This window comes from Papilio xuthus, unplaced genomic scaffold (assembly GCF_000836235.2).
Source record: "Papilio xuthus unplaced genomic scaffold, Pxut_1.1 DF827756.1, whole genome shotgun sequence".
Taxonomy (NCBI): domain Eukaryota; kingdom Metazoa; phylum Arthropoda; class Insecta; order Lepidoptera; family Papilionidae; genus Papilio; species Papilio xuthus.
In genome coordinates, this window is record NW_013530893.1 from 1,724,805 (window position 1) to 1,747,362 (window position 22,558).

The 22,558-nt window shown below is 35.4% G+C and overlaps 1 protein-coding gene across 2 annotated transcripts in view; it reads right to left on the reverse strand.

Moving 5' to 3' along the window:
* Positions 1–1,975: 1,975 nt before the first annotated feature.
* The window catches only part of LOC106116292 (ABC transporter G family member 20), a 55,925-nt gene continuing 35,342 nt past the window's right edge, over positions 1,976–22,558 (reverse strand). For both annotated transcript variants that reach the window (XM_013310062.1, XM_013310061.1), the window contains 15 exons: positions 17,748–17,920; positions 16,215–16,374; positions 15,855–16,117; positions 11,053–11,143; positions 10,332–10,473; positions 9,586–9,692; positions 8,909–9,012; positions 6,953–7,074; positions 6,072–6,196; positions 4,777–4,951; positions 4,274–4,377; positions 4,087–4,169; positions 3,709–3,862; positions 3,226–3,424; positions 1,976–2,848 (listed from right to left, as the gene is read on the reverse strand). In XM_013310062.1, coding sequence (XP_013165516.1) covers positions 2,634–2,848; positions 3,226–3,424; positions 3,709–3,862; positions 4,087–4,169; positions 4,274–4,377; positions 4,777–4,951; positions 6,072–6,196; positions 6,953–7,074; positions 8,909–9,012; positions 9,586–9,692; positions 10,332–10,473; positions 11,053–11,143; positions 15,855–16,117; positions 16,215–16,374; positions 17,748–17,869 — 2,166 coding nt within the window. In that variant the 5' untranslated portion in view covers positions 17,870–17,920 and the 3' untranslated portion in view covers positions 1,976–2,633. The remainder of the gene's footprint in view (positions 2,849–3,225; positions 3,425–3,708; positions 3,863–4,086; positions 4,170–4,273; positions 4,378–4,776; positions 4,952–6,071; positions 6,197–6,952; positions 7,075–8,908; positions 9,013–9,585; positions 9,693–10,331; positions 10,474–11,052; positions 11,144–15,854; positions 16,118–16,214; positions 16,375–17,747; positions 17,921–22,558) is intronic.

Genomic DNA, 22,558 nt, shown 5'->3' on the forward strand with positions numbered 1-22,558 from the left:
CTGATCGGTCCAAGGGGAAATACCCGTTATTGTACAGTTATATATACACACATATATATATTTGTACTTTAATTGTGTAAAGCTTATGTAAAATTATGTTTGCAGATATTGTGAGGATGTTTTTTAGTCGCCTTTTGTTGAGTTTTGTATAAACATTATGTAGTTTTGCCTAAACAAGGCTGTACGTCCATAATAATTACTTTCAACATTTTATGTAAAAGAATAAATCAATTTTTCGATAGTAACAATAGCGCTGAGTCGTATTAAAAAAAATCTCGGTGACATTTTTGATGTTAATGATTTTTTTTTGTATAGGATGTGTTGAGTTTTAGTTTTTTTATTATTTTTTTTTTTTCATACTTTGTAAGGGGCCCAGTCAATTCCCCCGCTAGTTAGCGTACACGATGCTATTGGCCGATAGAAAAATGTTAGTGATAAATGTGTGATAATTATCAAAATATGCCTTCGCAAGCTAAAGTTACGATTTGCTTCGGAAGCAAATATTTGAGAGGTGATTTTTATTTGTTCGGAATTGACTTTGACCCCAGGTGTGAGTGAGATGCGAGCTCTGTATGTAGTTAAAAGACGGCGTGTTAGAGTGAGACGGCTGTTGTGTGGTTGGAGAGCGATTCTTATTTAAGTTTAGGTCGTAGATAGGCGAAAACCGAACGCGGCAAATAAAAAAAATAATGCAGTTTTTTTTTCTTTACCTACGTCGAGGGAACAATGAGTTTGGCTTCAATGTGATATGGTCGCAGGGAGAACCTCGAGTGGGTAGATGACAACGAATTATGGAGACGAAATCCGGCGCGCCCTCGCCTTTTTTTAATTAAACTTTGACACATTTTGGTGCGTGGTGTCATGCAGCTTCGCCTTGGGATCCTTTGTTATGCACTCATAAGATCCATTTTAAATGCCATGCACCAAAATGAGTCGAACTAGCATGCTTAATATTGATTAATATAATTGGTTTTAAATAACGAGGAAGAGTTGAAAGTATTGTCTTTTTGATAAGGAAAATGATTATATAAGTTTTGCAACCTTTGTCAATGCATTTACAACCTCAACTAACTTGTATTAAGGTTCAAATTGGCATAACGAGTGATCCGTAAAAGCAATATTAGTAATTTTTATGTATTTTGTTCTGCAATTTTTTTTTAAATTGTTATGTAAACGTGTACTTAATGTATTTCAGTTGCTTTGTTCATAAGTTTTTAATTTCCATTTGTAATAAGTATATTTATAATCTGTACGACTTTTGTATGTGCCATGGCGGTAGTGGGGCGCGCGGGTTCGCAAGGAAGGAAAGTTGTTGTTGAATCCAAAATATTTCCTATAATATAAATTTTTATATCTGAATAGTTGTTTTATTTACGGTTTTAAGGCGGAATTGGAAATAAAACTAAATGTTTTTGTATAAAAAAAATATTTTATAAATACCCAAAAATCACACGCATCTCAGATGCCCTGATCCATATACATGTTTAGGTTATACAGTGATTCCTCTAAAGTAACTAATCTTAAAAAAATAATGATAAATGTTATCGCGGAAGTCCACGATAGAAACCAGTTTTTTTCTAAAAATTGATTATTTTTAAAATTATGTGAGGATGTAAACGCCTCAACACAAAAGGACGTATTTCACTGAAATCACAACCATTTTTTAATAGTTTTTTTTAACAAGTTTAGTATACTTTTTCTGGATATTTGTTTATAAAAAAATTCGTAAATGTATGCACTAAAGATAAGAAATTAAAGGTATGGTAACTCAAGTTCATCACAATAAAAATTTTGAGCAAATAAAATTACGCGAATGATATTTACAAGTGCTAAAAAAATAGTTAAAACCAACCAAAAAGTTCTTTTTCATCGACCAATTTTCTTCTACTTTATTGCATTCAAACTTTTTGATTGGAATGAATTTTTAATATAAATGCGTAAATATACAATATATTTTAAAGATAAAAATTCTCGTATAAAAATATTTAAATAACCTATGTTTCGTCTTTAAATAAATCGGTATAAAAGACATTTCTAAAGAAATAATAAACTTCGTAATAAAGTCATGTTTGCTTCTTTCCAATAAGCTGCTTATTCCTCACTATAGATGGCAGCACGGTCAAGAGTGACTGTAGGACTAACCGTGGGTTTCCGAGACCAAAATCTATGATCAAAATCCTCTATCTAGAGACGATATGTTTTATACAGAGATTTTTGTGTCAGAAACCCTCAGTAAATGTACCACAGACATACAAATAATACTTTGTTTAAAAAACACTATGAACTTTAGTCATAGCAACTAAATTACTTTTGAAAATAAAAAGTATTTTTTAATTAGTTCAAAAATTATTAATAGAACAAAAATGCAATTCTATCAGGTTTTTAAAATCTCTAAGAATTATGTATAAAAGCTGACATGACACCGGACTGTTGACTCTGGCGCCATCTACATAGAGCTTTCAGTTTCTCTCCATTACGACGAAACTTCGATTAAATTTCGAAACAGTACTTAAAATAGTAATATTATTTCTAATTTCTACAATTAATTAAATCATGTGAATATACAAAAAAACTTTACCAAATATAAAAGCTATATACAAGCTACCCGGTTGAGCGTACAATAAGAAATAAAACTACGTTTTCTTATATTTAAGTCTAAGGAAACATAAGCTAATTGTTACGACTATCCACGCCATTGTGATGAGGAAGCCATTGTAGACAGCGGCATCTGTTATTGAGGATCCTTTCTCCATGATGTCTCTCAGAGATTTGGAAGGTACAGTGAAGGGCAGAGCCAATGCGACTGCTCTTAACCCAGCTGACATACCTTCTAAAGGCCAGAGGATACCTGCGAATATTATCATTTAATTGCTACGATGATTTTTGCATTAAAGTGAACCGTGAAGGTGGTTCTGTTTGGGAGTTATTCAACACGTTCCATGCCACTACAATTGTTTTGTAGATATTCATCAGTGAATCAGGTAAGTCAGTGATACTGAACGAGTCAAAGAAGTAAGTCTACGATAAGTGACTTGGGAAATCCTCAACTTTACTTTCCTTACGACGCTGCTAGAACTTCGCGGACCCTAAGAAGTTTACCTGGACCACTGGAATCACTAGATTTGGCAATGGACTGTAACCAATGTTTACAAGGCCTAAGGTCTGATCACCCCTCACGTAGGATAGGCTCTGTCTTTAAGTGGGGATGTATGTAAACTGACTTACCGCACAACAGTATCATAGGATAGAAGCTTCCTGTAGCCACAAAGAAGGAGACAGTGTAACTGGAGCAGAGCACTGAGAGCAGGAAGCCGTAGCACATGCCGCTGAGGCCCTGCAGGAACAGCAGCGCGCCACATGCTAGTAGCGAACCGCGTGACGGCAAACTATAGCCCCAGAACGCCAGTGCCATCATCTCTAGGGTCTGGAAATAATTTATAATTAGAAACCTTTGGAGCTGACTGCTTGTCATATGAGCTTATTTGTCCCCAACAGCAGTGAAAATGTTAAACGTTTATGTAACACTGTTGAAAAGGACAATATGTTTTAATGAGCTTTTCGGCATTTGTAGCTCAATTTAATAGTGATTTTTATTGTTTGTGATATCATTTTTATTTACATTGCGTTCATATTGGTTATATTTCTATATACAGTGTTATTCTAGACATAGTAAGCAGTAAATGTAATCTAAAACATAGTATATCACACCTGCATCAGTATAACAACAGATTGCAGCGCGCAGTGCACGTTCAGCATCTCTCTGGCGCGCACGCCCGCCACTGCGCTGCGCTCCCACACACCCTCCAGCCGGTCAGATATCATCAATGTTGATGTTACAATGGCCGGCAGGAAGAAAATTATACTGCAACATTAACAAGTTTAATGCCATTACGATTGTGTACACTAAAGGAGATTTGCGACCCGCAAAGAATAAGATGGAGGAAGGGGACGCATAGGAAGGAGATATTCACTTTCTGTGGACAGCGGTCACTTCGCCAATTTGGCGAATTAAGATGACCGCTTCGTGTTTTTCCCACCTTATAATAAATAAAAAAATCTTATGTTCCATTCTATTTTAATACTTACGTGATCATAATGCCGGGTGCCATAAAACCAACCATTTGGGCCTCCTTTGATCCATAGACTGGCTCTTCAAAGCGAACGGGAATCTAAAAATATAAGAAATTAAAATCACTGTTGTCTTTATACGTCGATTTCTATATGAAAGTGAACGTGAATGTCGCGGGAAGAAGCTAGTATTCAGTTATATAACCTGTACAAGGTCCTCGTTGAGTCCACATGCGGCCATAGCGCGTCTCGTGAACTGTTCGTAAGCTTTGTGTAGCTGCATCTTAATGAAATTGGATATCTGATAGTCTGGAACAAATAAGTAAAGAAAATATTAAAACAACTGTTTCAAGGGTGGAATTATAACTGTTTAAAAATATTTTGGCTGCGCAAGGTGACGCGGCTCAGTGCCCCAATAAACCCAATATTCTGCGCACCGATTCACAAGAAGTTAACAGCAGAGTTATTTGAAAATATTTATAATCAAATAATTATAAAAATCAGCTAGATGGATAAGATAACCGCTTGACTACATATATAAAATAATGTAAACAAACATTCTTAAAAACAAAAAAAATATACAAAAGAAACAACAAGCATAAAAAGAAAGAACAAATCAAATTTATGTTTTCAATGCTGAAAGTACAAGACATTTAACCATCATTGTACATGTTTTTATACAGATATTTGGGTAACAAAGTTTCATACCGGCAGTATCCAACCACACACTAACAATGCTGTCCTGCAGTATATCATCGGGCACGTCGCCATCACGCACACGCGCGCCCAGAGCACTGCTAAAGTTTTGCGCGAAGTGTAGTACAGCGTATGTCTTGCGTGTCGCTAGAGCGCGCTTTCCGTGTGTTGTGCTGTTGTATGGTACCTGGTAGATTAAAATAAATCATCATCATCATCATAATCAGCTCAGATTTATCCACTGCTGGACGTAGGCCTCCCCCATCGATTGCTTTATATCATGCCCGGTCATATGCTGCCCGCATCCAGTGCACTCCCGCAACCTTAACCAGGCCATCGGTCCATCGTGCGGGAGGCCTACCTACGCAGCGTCGACCTGTCTAAAATACATATAGAAAGGTAAATGGCAGCCTAGCACCGAATATTTGTCATAAATCATCGTATCGTAATCGACAACATTTGTATGTAAACTTGTGTGAAATCAGGCTTGAGGTGCATTAAAAATCTTATACTAATCCTATTCATCATTATCATCATCATCAGCTCACTATACGTTCCCACTAAGGGTCTCGGCGCTTACCCTAATTTAAGGGTGATTAGGCCATAGTCAACCACGCTGGCCCAGTGCGGGTTGACTTCACACATATCTTTGAATTTCTTCTAATCCTATTATCTTACTAATATTATAAATTCGAAAGCTAAGATGGATGAATGTTTGTGTTTGTGAGAAGATATCTCCAGAACGGTTGCATAGATCTAGCTGAAATTTGACTTAAATGTAGAACATAGTCTGAAAAAACACATAGGCTAATTACTAAGTTTTGTTTTAATTATATATATTATAAGTCTAGTACCGCGTAGCTTGAAGACAGCATTTAACGCGGACGATGTCGCAAGCTCAACTAGTAAAGAATAAGATTGAAGCTCACCAGTTTTATATATTCTTGGTTACACTGTATTGATGATTGTTAAAAATTGGCGGTACTAAGAACTATTATTACTTTTACTTACTATGGGCTTCTGAGCTCAAAATCTCTATATAAAAAAGTATAGTCATTCCTGACATTATCTATGACACAAGGGTAACAATGTTTTAAATGGAGTTTTCGGACTCAGTAACCCATTGTTAACAAACCATAACAGGACCCTGATATTGAAAGATTTCTTTTGTGCATGCCGTTTTTTTAAATATATTTTATCGGTAACAAAAATACATACACGTTTTTTCTTAGATTTGTTTACGATTGCTTTTTTGTAAATTAAACGTTATTGTATTAGTAATGTTTACTAAAAGTGATTGTCCATACCTGAAAGAGTCTTCGTTTCTCCATTTCCTCTAAGAACCAGCAGCTCAGCATATACTGGTCGCAGGTATCATCATCATGTCGTATCACAGTCACCAAGCTACTGTTCTTGCAAATATCTAGACCGTCTGAATGGAAATACAGATAAGTAAACTTGACTTTTTTTAATTTAAATGTTGAATATTCTTTTTTCTCTATGGATTCCATAAACTAAAATATATTAGCGTTATCCTTAGACTTTCTAAACATATGGTTTAGTATTTATTAAGGTTATTGTTATGAAAGAAATTTAGTAAGTAGGAAGTAGTTTTAGACATTATTAGTTACAATACTGTGTCGCGAATGGCGTGCTTTCGTTACAAAATCAAGTGTCAGATTGATTAGTGAGGGGACAACGTTGATTTTAGTAAGGTTAATATTGAGCCATTACACCGGCACAGTGTGGGATTTCTTCCTAACAGTAGTAATAGATTGTATGAAACAGAATATTTGTATGTGTGTTTGTGGGCTTACCAAGAAAATTTGTGACAATCGTCATTGTATCTTCAGGGATAAAGTATAAAAATTTGTGCACAATATAAGGCGTATAGTACATCAAAAATTTAATACTAACCGTGAGTTTCTGAGACCTAAATCTCTGTATAAAACATATCGACATATCATTGACAAGATATATATAACAATATGTTTTAAATGGATATGTTGGTCTCAGAAACGTACAGTAATTTGGACATAATTGTGGGTGACGAAACAGGTGATTGACACAAATATACGTACTAAACCCACTGTGCAAACATATAGCCTTTAACATGCCAGATATCCGTAGAAATTAGGGCAGTGAAACCCTACAGTAATCAACTGAATCAGAGTTAGAGTACACTTACATGGTGAGGAAGCCGCTTCCTCGTTAACAACAGCGACGTGCAAGTCGCGCGGGTCGCTGCCGACTGCCATGAAGAAGGCAACCGCTTGTATGATGGGAAACAGTACTGAGAATATTAAGCCCCTGTAATAAGTTTAAAATATAGTTCAGGTTAGTAAATAAACAGATTTATTTAAGACCTAGCTGCCGCCTGCCACTCCGTCTGCGCCGAATAAAAAACTTCTTTAGTAGAGTATATGTTCTTCTAGATTATGTTTAACATTTATGAAAAATTTAAGAGATGTCCATGTAGCCATTCTGGCGATATCTTCTAACAAACATCCACCCATCCATCCATAAATCCAAAGATTAGCATTTTTAATTTTATTTGTAAGATTGAAAACAGCGCCATCTAGTTTTCATTTTTAAAATTCAATTTATGATTTCTATGTGTGTTGGTTATGTTATTTCAAAATTTTAATTCAATAAAATATAAATAACCACGAGTTAAATGAAAGTAATTTTAATTAGTAATCAGATGTGTAAGAGTGTGTGCAATTTTAATTAGTAATATAATTAATAACAACATCGTGTACTTTGACATATGTCAAAATATTATAGTCACTCTTTCACTATTTGACGCGTTTGAAATGCATAATGCAGCGTACGTGATGTATGCAAATTATTCCTAAACCATCCCATCTAGGTCTAGACTTTCGTATTTATAATATTAAAAAGACATCTACTTATAAAATAAAAAGAAAGGTTTAAAATCAAAGATACAGTCAAATAATATTCTAAACATTGTACTGCTGTTATTTAAAGTTCGATGTAAAAATAAATAGTGTCACAAAATATGTAATTCTTATCGTTTTATAAATCAAAACTCACATTCCTCACTTTTGATATCTTACCTTAAAAAAAGGATGGAATGACTGTGTGAAAGAGGATTTGCGTAGGAAGGCGGTAGACTCGGATATGACGGCTGATAGAGATGTATGGAGGAGTACATACTGTGCCGACCCATGATAGGGATAAGGGCAGGTTAATGACCTTGGATTTCTTATATCAAAATTGTTGGGACGACGATATGTTTTATACAGAGATTTTAGTCTCAGAAACCAACGGTTAAACGACTAGAAACATTTTAATGAAATTTTCTATCAACATTAGGTTTGTGTATTAAAAGAAAAAAAAAAAATGACTTTAGCACTGAAACGAACGACGCGTAGTATATCTTAATAAATATATTTTTTAAACTAGAGGTCGCTCGTGACTCCGTCAACGCAAAATTAAAGATGAAAAAGTAGGTCATAACATTCCCGTGTGCATTGTTCCGGAGATACCCAGAACAAACGCAGCTTTGCAGATAGACAAAGAGACAAAATTAAAATTGATTCTTCGTTATCAGCAAGGCAAGCGTCTGGTGTAAGAAATATTTTTTTTTATATTACATACAGACGCTTCGGTTCTATTAATATGAATATGTATAGATAATCAGATCACGTCTAACGCTGACCAATTTGGCGGGAAACGTGACATGGTTATGGCGCGATTTTCTAAATAAAGCTAACGTCATGTGCTCCTTTATTCATTAAAACATTTTAGGAAGGCTTTGTGTATCTTTTTTTCTGATACAAATCCAAATATAATAATTATATCTTACTAATATTATAAATGCGAATGTTTAGATGGATGTTTGTTAGAAGATATCTCAAGAACTGCTGCATGGATTTCGCTGAAATTTGTCATACATGTAGAACATAGTCTGGAAGAACACATAGTCTACTATTGAACTTTATTTGAACGGAGTCGCTTGGATTGCTAGTTAAAAATAATAGTAGAAAATAGGTGTCAAAAAAAAAGAATATAGATGATTAGAAATTTTACCTAATGACGTAATCCGGAGTCCAAAAGTTGTGCCATATTTTAAAGTTTATTTGAAGTTTGAAATCTATATGTATATGAATTTACTTACCCAGGATGTCTTGAAAATTGCTGAATACTTTTAATAAAGACAGCTCTATACCTCGCTTTGGATTTACTTGAACAATTTGATGGTTTTTCTTTGGTATTGAGCATCTGTAAAATTACGAATTACGTAGTACATTTGCATAATTAACCGTGAGTTTTTGAGACCGAAATCTTCGTATAAACATACTGTTATCTTAGTTTTGTCTGATGTTTGATGATATGTTTCATACAATGATTTTGGTCTCAGAAACCCAAACACAGTACGACATTAACTTGAAATAAGGTGCAGTTTAACAGTGGTAGAGCCCGCTTTAACATTTTCGCAGGAATTGTCCCGGCTCGCCCGGTGAAATACCACGAACACACAGAAGACAGGCGTCAAGTGGAAGCTATTCCGCGTTTCGTCTGATGAATGTGCGTCCCGGAGGTCTAATTTAATCCTCTTTCACTTCCCACCCTTTTCTTATAAGGAAAGGATGGGAAGCGGAAGTGGACTTTCCGAATGAGAGGATGCATGAGAAGGGAAAATACTATCTTTCTGTGCATCCTCTCCTCCGTCGATTAAAGGTAGGCGGCGCATATGCAATTGCGTATGTCTATGGGCATCGGTAACTTCGCTACTTCAGGTGGCCGCTTGCTTGTTTACCACTTTGTGAAATAAAAAAAAATAGTAATACTTACATCAGTACTGCTGGTGACAATATTGAAGTCGTCTCGCGACTGGTAGCGGCTGTCTGGATTACTTGCAATGCTGCTCTCCGGGATCACATCCGGTGATGACGTTAGAGCTGAAATATAAAGGAAATTATAGCATGTTTCCACACCTGTCTTTCACGTTGATTTTAGCAAGATCCATGAAGCTTTGAGATACCTTCTAACAAACACCTATGAAATTTAAGGTACGCGTTAATTATCCCGCGACGGAAGCACCGCACGTCGCGTAACGGTGATAGCGGTGCGACCAGCACGGGTTAATTGATGCGTACCTAAATTCCCTTAGTGTTGTCATTTACCAAACAAAATACCATTTAAACCCACTTTTACACGGTTATATATACAAGTTAAAATAAGTAAGTAATAAGTAATAAGTAGTGTCTATGACTTTAAATTTAGGCTTGTAATGTAAACAACTATTGGACTGATAAGTAGTCATTAATTCTGATTAAAAATTTGTCCTCTTTCCCTTCCAACCGTTTTTCTTATAAGGAAAATGATTGGAAGTGGAAGTGAACTTTCTGGAAGAGGGGATGTATGGGAAAGGAAAATATTTTATTTCTGTGCATCCTCTCCTCCGTCGATTAAAGGTAGGCAACGCATATGCAATTGCATATGTCTACGGCAACGGTCACTTCGCTATTTCCGCGATTTCAAATAGCCGCTCACTCGTTTGCCACCTTATGATATATAAAAAAGGACAATAAGCTTACTCGAACGTCTCCTATTGGTAACTTCGTGTTGTCGCAGCGCCATCTTGAGGAATGCATCTTCTAATGTATCACAGTTGTATTTGCGTAGGATCTCACTTGGAGAGTCTTCCGCTAACAGTTGACCGTCACGGAGTAGACCAATCTGGAAGTGAAAACAAAAAAAACATTATTTTACCTTGCTAAAGTAAATACATAATTTCAAACTTTTCGGGTACATTGCTTGATAACTATTTAGAGAGAAAATAACCATATATAACGATGTAATCATCATCAGTTATACGTCCTCACCGAGGAGCTTAATTTTTGTAATAAATTTATTTACATTGTGGCACTTCGCGATTGCTATTTACAGGAGACGGGAGACAGACGCGTCAGAGAAGATGGTACAACAGAGAACATTGATAATAGAAATAGCTGGATCTTGGTGATTTGCACATGACCAAAACCAACACAGCTTTCAGCTCCAATCTGGTAACAACGAAATAACAGCCCGAGTCGAGCCCTCAAGTCTTGTTACTCTTAAACGAGGTTCAGGCTAAGTGCCATCTGCTCTCAGCCACCTCAAGCGGGTTGAAGATGTAAATGCCTCTTCAAGGCAAACACTGACCACTCAGTTACAAAAAAAAGCTTTCAGCTCTAGTGGAAAATAGTCTGTTAGTGATGTGAAGTGTCAATCATGAAATATAAACTCAAACGGAGTAAAATTCTGTGAAATTCTTACTTTATGAGCTTGTTTCGTTTCATCGATATAATGTGTCGTGATGATAACGGTGGTGCCACCCTTGGCCAGCTCGGCAAGGAAGTCCCAGATCCTGAAAATTAATGCAACGTAATAACCGTTTAATTTTGTCATCATTATTCAAAGAACTTAATGATAACGAAAAGGAAGGGGCTAGATTTAGTTTTGTTTTGTTGCAAACATAGCGATAGGGTTGCCAAAAATAATGAGGCAAATATTGGTTTTTAAAATTTTTGTGTTGTGAAAAAAATGTGTCATTAAGTGCTGTACATATATATAAAATTGAGTGTCTGTTTGTAATATCGATAAAAAACATTTCTGTCTGTAAAGGCGCGTTTGTGTCAGGCAATCTTCGGAACGGCTGATTCGATTTTGACCAGACTTTGGCAGGAAGGTGGCTGATGCACGAGGTTATAGGCTCCTTTTTAAATTATACGTTGACGAAGTCGAGAGCGACTGCTAGTTTATTTGCATAAAAATGAAATAATATTATGAAACAATTACAAATCGCGATTATTTCTCAACATGATTAAACAATATACAAAGTATTGAGAATGACAATGAGTTGTAAAACATAAATTATTTCCTTCCGACATCGCGTGACAGGCGCCATTTTGATTTCAATAATAACACGGTAGCAACATGCGATGTTCTGTTGCTGCAATTCCAGATTGGACATTGTATAAACACTTAGATAGTAAGTAGCTAAAGATTAATAACTGCGGGAACAATAAACATAATATTGAGAAATGAATTACCCAAATGTTACAGCTATTTTATCTTTTTTATATCATAAAGTGGCAAACGAGCGAGCGGCCACCTGAAATCGCTAAAATAGCGAAGTGACCGTTGCCCATAGACATACGCAGTTGCATATGCGTTGCCTACCTTTAATCGACGGAGGAGAGGATGCACCGAAAGAAAATATTCTCCCTTCCCATGCATCCGTAAAGTCCACTTCCACTTCCCATCTTTTCCTTATAAGAAAAAGGGTGGGAAGGGAAAGAGGACTAAATTAGGCCTCCGGGACGCACACTCATCAGACGAAACGCGGAATTGACGCCTGTCTTCTGAGCGGTCGTGGTATTTCACCGGGCGAGCCGGGACAATTCGTGCGAAGATGTTAAAGCGGGCTCTACCACTGTTGGTAGAACTCATAGATAATTTGTGAAATTATTTTTGTTAATTTGCGTCGACGGAGTCGCTGGCGACGTCTAGTAGAATTTAAACCGAAAATATAGTTTGTCTGCAGAAATGTGACGTACTAAAAAAAATCAGATATGTGTTTTCAACAGTAGCGTCTAAAATCTAAACTCAATTTCATGATTGCAAATATATTAATTATTACTTGTTGTCTGCGACTCTGTTCGCACGGAATTAAATAAAACCTTAATTAATAGCTTATATGTTCTTCCAGACTATATTCTACATCCGTACCGAATTTCATTAAGATCCGTTGACCCGTTCCGGAGATACCTTGTAACAAACATCAGTTCATCCAAACTTTCGCATTTAAGAAGAAGAAGTAATATATGATAAACGAATAGTCTACGCAACATAAAAGCAGAACACAATTTAACACATACTGTATATGTAAATAAAACAAAACTGCCCTAATATAGTTTTGAAACTTGCATTGAAGTTGGGTTAAGCAAAGATCGGTTAGACGTCATGAATAACAAAAAGATATAAAACGTATTACGTTTCTCAACGCATTGCAAGACGATCATTGCTGGGCGATGTGGCAATGGCGTCAAGCGAACTACTACGTTATTTTAAAGCAAATTATAGTGACCATCTGGTCAGATACAGGTGTCATAAACAATTGCTTTTAAGGAACACAAGGCCTTCTTTATGACTCCGAATCCAGAAATGTAGAACAAATTTTCCCTTAGGCACATTTGGAAGTAGAACCTTTTTGAAATTATGCTCTCTCAATGCTGGCAACATTTAAAAATAAATTATATATTTTTTTACAATTTAATGGTTAATTTTGATTTTTTATTACCGCCGTTGATAAAGAACAATGTTTTGTAAAGGTGCATTCATTTTCAAATAACTACGCATTTTTTTAGTATGATAAAGTGAATGCAAAGATGTTCAATAGTTTTTTTTAGATAGGTGCACCATAACCGTAAGTTTCCATTGTCGAAAAAAACCATATGGACACCATTTTCACTCTCTTTAAAAACTGAGATATAATTATGTCTATAATAGCTGTCGATTAAAAAAAAACTTAATTAGTAGCCTATGTGTTCTTCCAGAATATATTCTGTATGTATGCCAAATTTCATCAACAACCATCCATCCAAACATTCGCATTTATAATATTAGTAAGTAAGAAGTAAGATAATATGTTTTGGCAGTGAAAACTGGCGGTAATGTTCGTATGTTTAGTATATTTATTTTATAATTATTAATGTTTTCGGTCTCTCCAAAGGTTGTTTATGTTTGGTTAAATTGTGAAATATTTGTACCACATGTTTGCTTTACTCCTTTATAGGGTCAAGTTTGTTTTCCCTCTTAATGTTCTGCAAATCAATGAAGGTTCACTACTAAATTGTTCTTTAAATATTGTCAGATCCTTGGCACAGAAAAAATTAAATGTTATTACGACTTCGATATTTGGAAGACGAAAATAATAAGGTTTTTATTAAGTGCGAAATTATATGTTTCATCTTATTAATATTATAAATCATCATCATCAACCTGCCCTTATCCCTATCGAGGGTCGGCACAGTATGTACTACTTCTCCATACATCTCTATCAGCCGTTATATCCGAATCTACCCCCTTCCTACGCATATCTTTCACACAGTCATTCCATATTTCTACATTCAATCTCATTACTTTTTTCTTCATCATCATACATCATCAGTACATCATCAGCTCACTATACCTCCCCACTGAGGGGCTCGGATCCTACCCTAAGTTAAGAGTGATTAGGTAATAGTCCACCACGCTGGCCAAGTGCGGGTTAGTTGACTTCACACATATATTTGAATTTCTTCTCAGATATGTGCAGGTTGCATCACGATATTTTCCATCACCGTAAGTACGTCGGATAAATTGTACATATGTAAATCGGAAATGGAAAAACACATTGGTACATGGCGGGATTCGAACCCAGGATAACATGTTCAAACCACGCTATTCTTTTACTCCTCAATTTATATTTAGTAATATTATAAATGCGAATGTGTTAATGGATGGATGTTTGTTAAAAGATATCTCCAGAACAGCTGTATGGATCTTGCTAAAATTTAGCATAGTTGTAGAAAATAGTGAGCCGCGGACGAGAGCGAAAGCGTGCCCGTGGTCCCGTCCCGATGCGTTGGAGGAACAGAGGGGTTTAGTGGGTATGCCTCCGCTATGGAGGAGAATCCCACATAACTACCGCGTCCCCCCCTCCCCGGGGCGCGGAGTATGCATAAAGCATTCCCCTCTGAAAAAAAAAGTTGTAGAAAACAGTCTGGAAGAAAAAGGCTACTAATTAAGCAAGTGAAAAAAAATGTTTAATAATTTTTCAAGTAATGTAACAAAAAATATTAATTACACTATGGGCAAAAAAATATCTTGTATTTATGTAGATATGGTGTTGTAAAATCTTATTCAGAAATACTTCATTATGTTAATCATGATTCATTAATGTAAATTAAAATATATTATTTAATGTTACTTTTTTTAATAATCGTTCTATTTGATGAGTGTAATGACGTAGGTTCATGAATTTTTTTATATTAATTTTTTTTGGTAATTAATATAATTAAGGTGCTATTAGGATAGGGATTGCGAGTCAATTGCATGTGATAATTTGGGCTTATCTGAAATCATGGAATTATACAGAATGAAAAAAATATTAAAAGAGTATTATGAGGAGAGATTTTAAGACATTTTAAAAATGTTTTGTGTAGATAAATAATTATTATATATCCAATAATGGCAATGAAAATAATTTGATAACACTTCTAAGACCTTTATAAAAAATTACTTTAGAAAAATGACAAATTGATGCGCAAATGTTCGGCATCCTTGTACTACTATATGATTCACGATAATCGACAGTCGATACCAAATCTCATAAAAATTCTGACATATTTTATCGATGACGTTACGAATGCGCGTGACGTAAATATTCGTGATAGGTCCTCTGGAACGTAAATATTTTTGTTTGAATATGATTTATAATCTTCCTTAAAGTCACGTTTGACGTGGGTTATATAGAAGAATAATAAATTTGTTTTTATAGATTATGTACAGTTAAAAAACTGGCCGAACCTACGAACAGGTTATAATATCGTGATTTTTTTTAAATTAATCATCAAATCACGTGCTGCTACAAAACGTGAATAGTGACATGACGATTGATATTTTTTTTATTAATTCGTGTTGTAATCATTTTTACAGATAACAAATACATAAGTTGTTTCTATTCAAATAAGACAGATTGTATACAATTTTTTGCGTGCGTTTTTTTTTTTTTTATCATAAATACTATTATTTTTCTATTGTAACGTGACTTATTTTGCGCTTTATGTAATTTTAATGTGGCAATAATTTCTTACAAAAGTTTTTTACATTTTCGTTGTGTAAATATTTTAAAAACCTCCTGTAACATATAGATATTTTTATATAACTAATTATGACGACAAAGGAAGGGACGAACAGAAAGAGGGTATTTTCCCTTCCCCACCAAGTCTACTTTCTCTTCTCAACTTGTAAAAATAAGTTAGGAAGAGGGTAGATAACTGGAATTCGATCTCCAGACCTGTGTATTCACTAACCTTTCACGTAGAACAGGATCCAGACCGACTGTTGGTTCGTCCAGAATTAAAAGTTCAGGTTCGTGAACCAATGCAGCAGCCAAAGACACTCTTCTTTGTTGACCTCCAGACAGCGATTTGATCAACCGCCCACCGCTGGGCAAGTCCAGTAAGTTTGTTAGGAAGTCGAAGCGTTCCACTAACTTTTTCATTGACATGCCGTAGATACGACCAAAGTAGAATACTGCGTCTCGTACTGAGAACTCCGCGACCAATGCTATGTCCTATGGACAGAGGGTTTTTTTTTAAATAAAACAAGTACTTTGAGGGTATAAACAGACAAGATAACAATATGTTAATGTACTGTAGATTAATAATTACCTGTGGCATATATCCAACCCTGGGTCCAGGTACGCCGCTCCCCTTTTCCCCAGGTTTCCCCCCCAACACCCAGACATCTCCTCCGTCTAATGACCGTCTACCCACTATGCAGGAGAGGAGAGTCGTCTTTCCACAACCCGAGGCACCCAGAAGGCCGTAACTGCAAGAAACAATAGAAGTTATTCATCAAAGACTCAATTGCAATAAGATACAGTTTAACTTGGATAAGCAAGAAACTCAGGAGAAAAATCGCCGTTCCTTAGATCCTAGGTTCACTCAAGGGACCCAGGATTTTTTAACGTTATAGAGAGTGGAGGTTAATTGGACAGATGTGTTACATTGAGTGACGTTATATAGCGTGAATATTTTAAAAACTTGAAGTAAGTATTAAATTATTCAAACTTTCGTGAGACATTACACTAAACTGATATATAAACACGGCTAAACACTGTCGTATATTCGTCCGGTGGCGGCACCGACTAGTTTCGAGCCCATCGGGGGCCCTTCATGAGGATGAGTGGTACTGGTATTATTTAGTGGTAGTACCGAGTGAGCGACGGGCCGTGTCCGCGAAATAATACCAGTAACTCGAAACTAGTAGGTGCCGCCACCGGACGAATATACGTGAGTGTTTAGCCGTGTTTATATATCAGTTTTGAAGTAAATACGTCAACCTTTTTCCCAAGGTTAAGAAAACATGAGACGTAAAAACCTGAAGAAGTATAAAACAGTTCTAAATAAGACATATTATTTTTCTAAATATTTTTTTATTAGCATAATATTGCAATTATTATTTTATTAGTGCTATGACGATCGTGGATGGGCGGAATCATTTTTTTTTATAAATATGTTGAACATAATGTTTTATAATTTATGTCATTTTCCTCTTCAATTTAGGGGAATTTGACAATGTAGATCCAACCTATAAAGATATGTTTACGGCTACATTTATGACCCGACTACTTGTAAACTTGATACAAGAATTTAAATGAGGGTAGACAGGGATTCTGACTAACCTGTAGGTTGTAAAGAATTTAGATACAATTTTTTATTTCATATAAAATAATAAGACACTTTTGTTGACGATAGTACAATGGTATATAATAGATAAGTCAAAGCTCGACAACTCACTAGAAAGCAGACATAATAAAATATGGAAAAAGGGGAGGCAATGAAACCTGAAAAATAATTATAAAAAAACTTTCATTCCTTTGCAGCCAAGTTACTCGATTTTTGCAACGATTGCTGCCTCTACAAACTCTCTATCATTTGCAACTGTTGGTAACTCCAAAGGTCTTGTTAATAGTATTTATCAAAAACTAATCTAAAAAAAGATTAGCCCGGGACAAGGAACTATGGAAAAATCTAGGGGACGCCTATGTCGAAGGACATCCTGCCAAAGCAACTGGAAGCTGAAAACAAAGCTATAATTCTATTTTTTCTGTTTGAAAAAAAAGTAGTAAAAAAAAGTTATGTACTGGTCATCGAATAAAGGCTTATCTTATCTTAAAATCTAAAAAGTAATTTACTCACATGATCCCTTTCTCGACTGTCATATCGAGGTAATTGAGTACCGGCTTGTAATCTGGCTTGTCCTGCTTGCCATAATACTTGTAGGCGCGCTCCACGACCACGGCGGCGGGACGCGCCGCCATCTTGGATTTTACTACGTACCCTCTCTAATGTAAATGCATCTTTCGTATAATCTGTGAACAAATGACATTAAATTTATAGATTACAAAAACTGTGTAAAATTAATTTATTGACCATTGTATGATGTGTATAGTAAATATATTTATGATGGGTAATAAAAATTAATCTGATGTTTTTATGTTGAAGGAAAACATCGTGATGCAACCTGCACAAATCTGAGGAAGAGATTCAAAGAGTGATGTGTTAAGGGCTTTTTTTCTTTTTTTTTTCAGAGGGGAATGCTTTATGCATAATCCGCGCCCCGGGGGTGACGCGGTAGTTATGTGGGATTCTCCTACATAGCGGAGGCATAACCACTAAACCCCTCTGTTCCTCCAACGCATCGGGACGGGACCACGGGCACGCTTTCGCTCTCGTCCGCGGTCCCGTCTGCATGTGTTAAGGGCTAGCGTGGTTGACTATGGCTTTGTCACCCCTAACTTAGGGTAGGCCCCCAACCCCTTAGTGGGACCGATAGTGCTGATAATGATTATTTAATTAAACTCCTCAAAGTAATACGAGGATTGAAGGAATGCTTGAATTTCATGATTTGTTTTGATGACGTAATTTATTAGCATCTTATAAGGAAAATATTTATAGGTTTATTAAGTTCTTGTAAATTCGTATAAACCATATTAATCATATATATTTAATTATTTGTGATACTGGTTGAACGAGGATAAACTTGTGAACAATGAAAATGTTAGTTGGTTTATTAAAATATATTTCTGGAATTATGTCAAATCGTGATTTCGGTTTTTATTAGTAACTTCGTAGAAATGTCTTCAACGTATAAAGGTCGATTCACACAATGCAAGCCTTCTTGCCTGTTGCATACAAATTAAAGCAATAATTGTCTTATAGTCTAAACAACGCGTAACAATATTTATCTGCTTTACAAGTTTTGAATTAAGATTTTCCTCGGTGTAAACAGCACATGTAATAAATTCATAAACAGTTTTTGTATTGAATTTTTTTTTTCTATTTCTTATTGCCTGATATCCAAAATTGTTAATTCCAAATGCGTCTGCATATGCTGTCGTACATTACGTGAAACACGATTCATATAATTTTCATATTTAATAACACACTCTTAATTTCGATAAAAACAAAATATTACTTTAAAAATATTAAAGATAGTTATTGTAAAATAGTCTACCTAAGTTAACTTAATAAGATTAGTAAGAATTAAAATTGTAACTTTCATAAAGCAAGTTAGGAATCTAGTTACTTGATAGATCTTTAGGATATGAAGTTAGTAGAACCATTTCCGGTAGGTTATGCGTTAGGTATGGAGCGTCGGTGGCTTAGGGGTCAAGCACTTGACTTGCAATCTGCCGGTCCTGGGTTCGAATCCCGTCATGTACCAATGTGTTTTTCGATTTACATATGTACATTTATCCGACGTTCTTACGGAGAAGGTAAACATCGTGATGCAACCTGCACATATCTGAAAAGAAATTCAATAATATGTGTGAAGTCAACCCGCACTTGGCCAGCGTGGTTGACTATGGCCTAATTACCCTTAACTTAGGGAAGGCTCCGAGCCCCTCTGGGGACGTATAGTGAGCTGATGATGTCATGATGTCATGCGTTGATGTCAATAGGTATACAAATAAATCGATAAATCGGCAAAAATAAATTTCAATAGTTTTTGACTAAATGTTTCATAAATACAGCACCAAAAACTCATAAGTTTTATCTTTGAAAAAAAAACAGGTACATTTTTTTTGCAAAAGTGTTAACGCCAGTAATGTGACCTTGGTTTTTTGTCCTTTTTTTATTTTTAAACTATGAAACTATTCTTTTTGTGTACACTTGTGAATTCCGATTTAATTATAATTCATATATTTTATATGGTGGTGACTAGGTTTTGTAGTTTATTTGTAGTATTTGATTATCGGATAATAAACGGATAGTCGCATAGCAATTGCGACCAGTCGTACTAATGTCGTTTGACTTAACGAGTGGAATATATTGGCTGTAGAAATTGGGATCGTCACATTAGACGAGATGGAGGGAAGAAAAATAGTGCAGGGCCCCGAATTTTTTTATTCTTTTTGTTAATTAAAAAACCAAAATAGTCGAACAACTGATCTCGATGACAGTCAGGTGGAGAATACTGATCGAATGACGCATCACTAATCTCTACAATTAATAGGCCATTGGTTGGATATTTCACCAGTTACGCGTAAAAAAATATGACCATCCTCAGTCGGTTGAGAAAAACAAATGATTAATTCAAATCTGATTTCATTTGTTATTTGCGAGTCGAATATCTTGTAAAATTGCACATTTTTGTGTATAAGAAACAGAAAGGGGGTCATATAGCTCCGGAGACAGTAGAACCTGTCTCTTGTCCCACAAAACTCTTTCCTCTACGCACACATACGTGTGTACACATTTGCCGCTTAATGAATGCGCATGTGTGAGTAAGATTGTGCGATTTACCAGTTGTACCTTATTGTCGACACAAAATCGGATATCATTTAAAATTGTATTAAACTAGCTGTAACCGGCGACTCCGTCCGTGCGCATTAAAAAAGTTAATAAGAAGTGTGTTTCTCCTGACTATGTTCTACATCTATGCCAAATTACATGGAGATCCGTTGAGTTCTGGAGATATCTTATAACAAACTTACATACATCCAAACATTCCCATTTACAATATTATTAGGAAAGATTAGTTTTTGTTTTTATAGGTTACTTTATATCGTATGATGAAAAAATATATATTAATACAGGATGTTTTTTGGATATTTATTCTTAATTTAATTTACAAAAGTAAATCAAAATATTATACAAATCTTTTTTTGTTCAAAATATACTGTTTCATAATTATTTATGCAAAATTCTCGAGTGAACGTATCAGATAACATTTATTTAGGTCAAGTACACACTTTATATTAAAAAAAATTATGCATTAAATTGTTACATTTATGTGTAAATCTTAGAAAATTCATAAATCGTCGTGTTAGTTACACTATTTATAACTCAAGAACGGCTTTACCGATATGGCTGAAAATTGGTGAGGAGGTAGCTTAGAGCCAGGAGACGGACATAGGATACTATTCATTCTTTTTTTTCGAATTTATGCCTTGAAGAGGCTGCTAAATGTTTAGTTGGATGTGATGTGGATGGATGGATGGGTGTTTGAAGATATCTCTAGAACGGCTGAACGGATCTCGATTAAATTTGGCATACGTATAGAACATAGTCTGAAAGAACATATAGGCTACTTACGTTTTTTTATATATCCACGCGGATGGAGTCTTGGGCGACAGCTAGTATTATACAAAAAAGATCAGAAAGGTAATGTACAAAATGCTTTATATTTTCTGATGGTAAGAGAGCGTCATATTAGTTTGAAAGTAGCGCCAGTGATCGAGAAATTGAGGAGTAAAAGATTAGCGTGGTTTGGACATGTTATGAGGAGGGATGATGATGATATAAGCAAAAAAGTAATGAGATTGAATGTGGATGGCTACAAGGGTAGAGGAAGATCAAAAAAAGTATGGAATGACTGTGTGAAAGAGGATATGCGTAAGAAGGGGGTAGACTCGGATATGACGGCTGATAGAGATGTATGGAGGAGTAGTACATGCTGTGCCGACCCTCGATAGGGATAAGGGCAGGTTGATGATGGTAAGAGAGCGTCATATTTGTTTGTGCAAAAAAATAAATCGCCACAGAACTTGTGTCGACGGCAATGGAAACGTGTTATCTTGACGCAACTCGTTACGTGCGATCTCGGATGACCGGAACAGCGGAGTGTGAGCCAACCTTTGGTTGCGTCATCGCGGCCTCGAAACGGTCGCCCGGCGAAATTGTCCGCACAAGTGGGTAACGACCTTTATAATTTTTGTATAATTGATAGAGATTTAATACTATCGAGTAAGCATAGTTGGGTTTTTAGTTCAAATTTTGTAAACCATAGCGGATTTTTTTATTTTGCTAAGCTAATTATTCAAGCTGTCTTCAAAACCTTGTTAAAAAATTATCTTACTAATATTATAGATGGATGGATGTATGTTTGAACACAGAACATAGCCTGGAAGAACATATAGACTACTAATTATGTTTTTTTTTAATTCGAGAGAGTCGCGGGCGATGACTATGTTGTAATAGAGTTTATTTAATACCTCATAATTCGAAGTAAATGAGACTTTACTTGTTTAATAAGTTTATTAATTGCAAAACACTGACTTCTACGTTCTGGTTTTGATTTAAATTTGAATGTTAGTAGGTGAAAGTGTTAGTATGGGCAGAGCATCTTTGATGTTTGACACGGTATCCAACTAGGTCATAGACCGTAACATTCGTATAGCTATTCTTGCATTCAAGACTAACATATATTTTTTTATCGACGGACACCGGACTACATAAAAGATAATATTTCTCTTTACTTTCTTTCATCCAATTCCCTTCCCATCACTTTCTTATAATAAAAGGATGGGAACGGAAAAAAGGCTGAAATGAAGCTATAAAATATGTTAATTACGCAGTAGAGTTTCACTGTGTGACAATTACATCGATACATATTGTTATTTTTATTATTTTTGACAAGACAGAGGCAAAAGGATAAATTAAATTGCATGTCACATGTCTAATTTTACAGTAAAAATGTAATTAAAAGTAATTGTTTTTGTAGT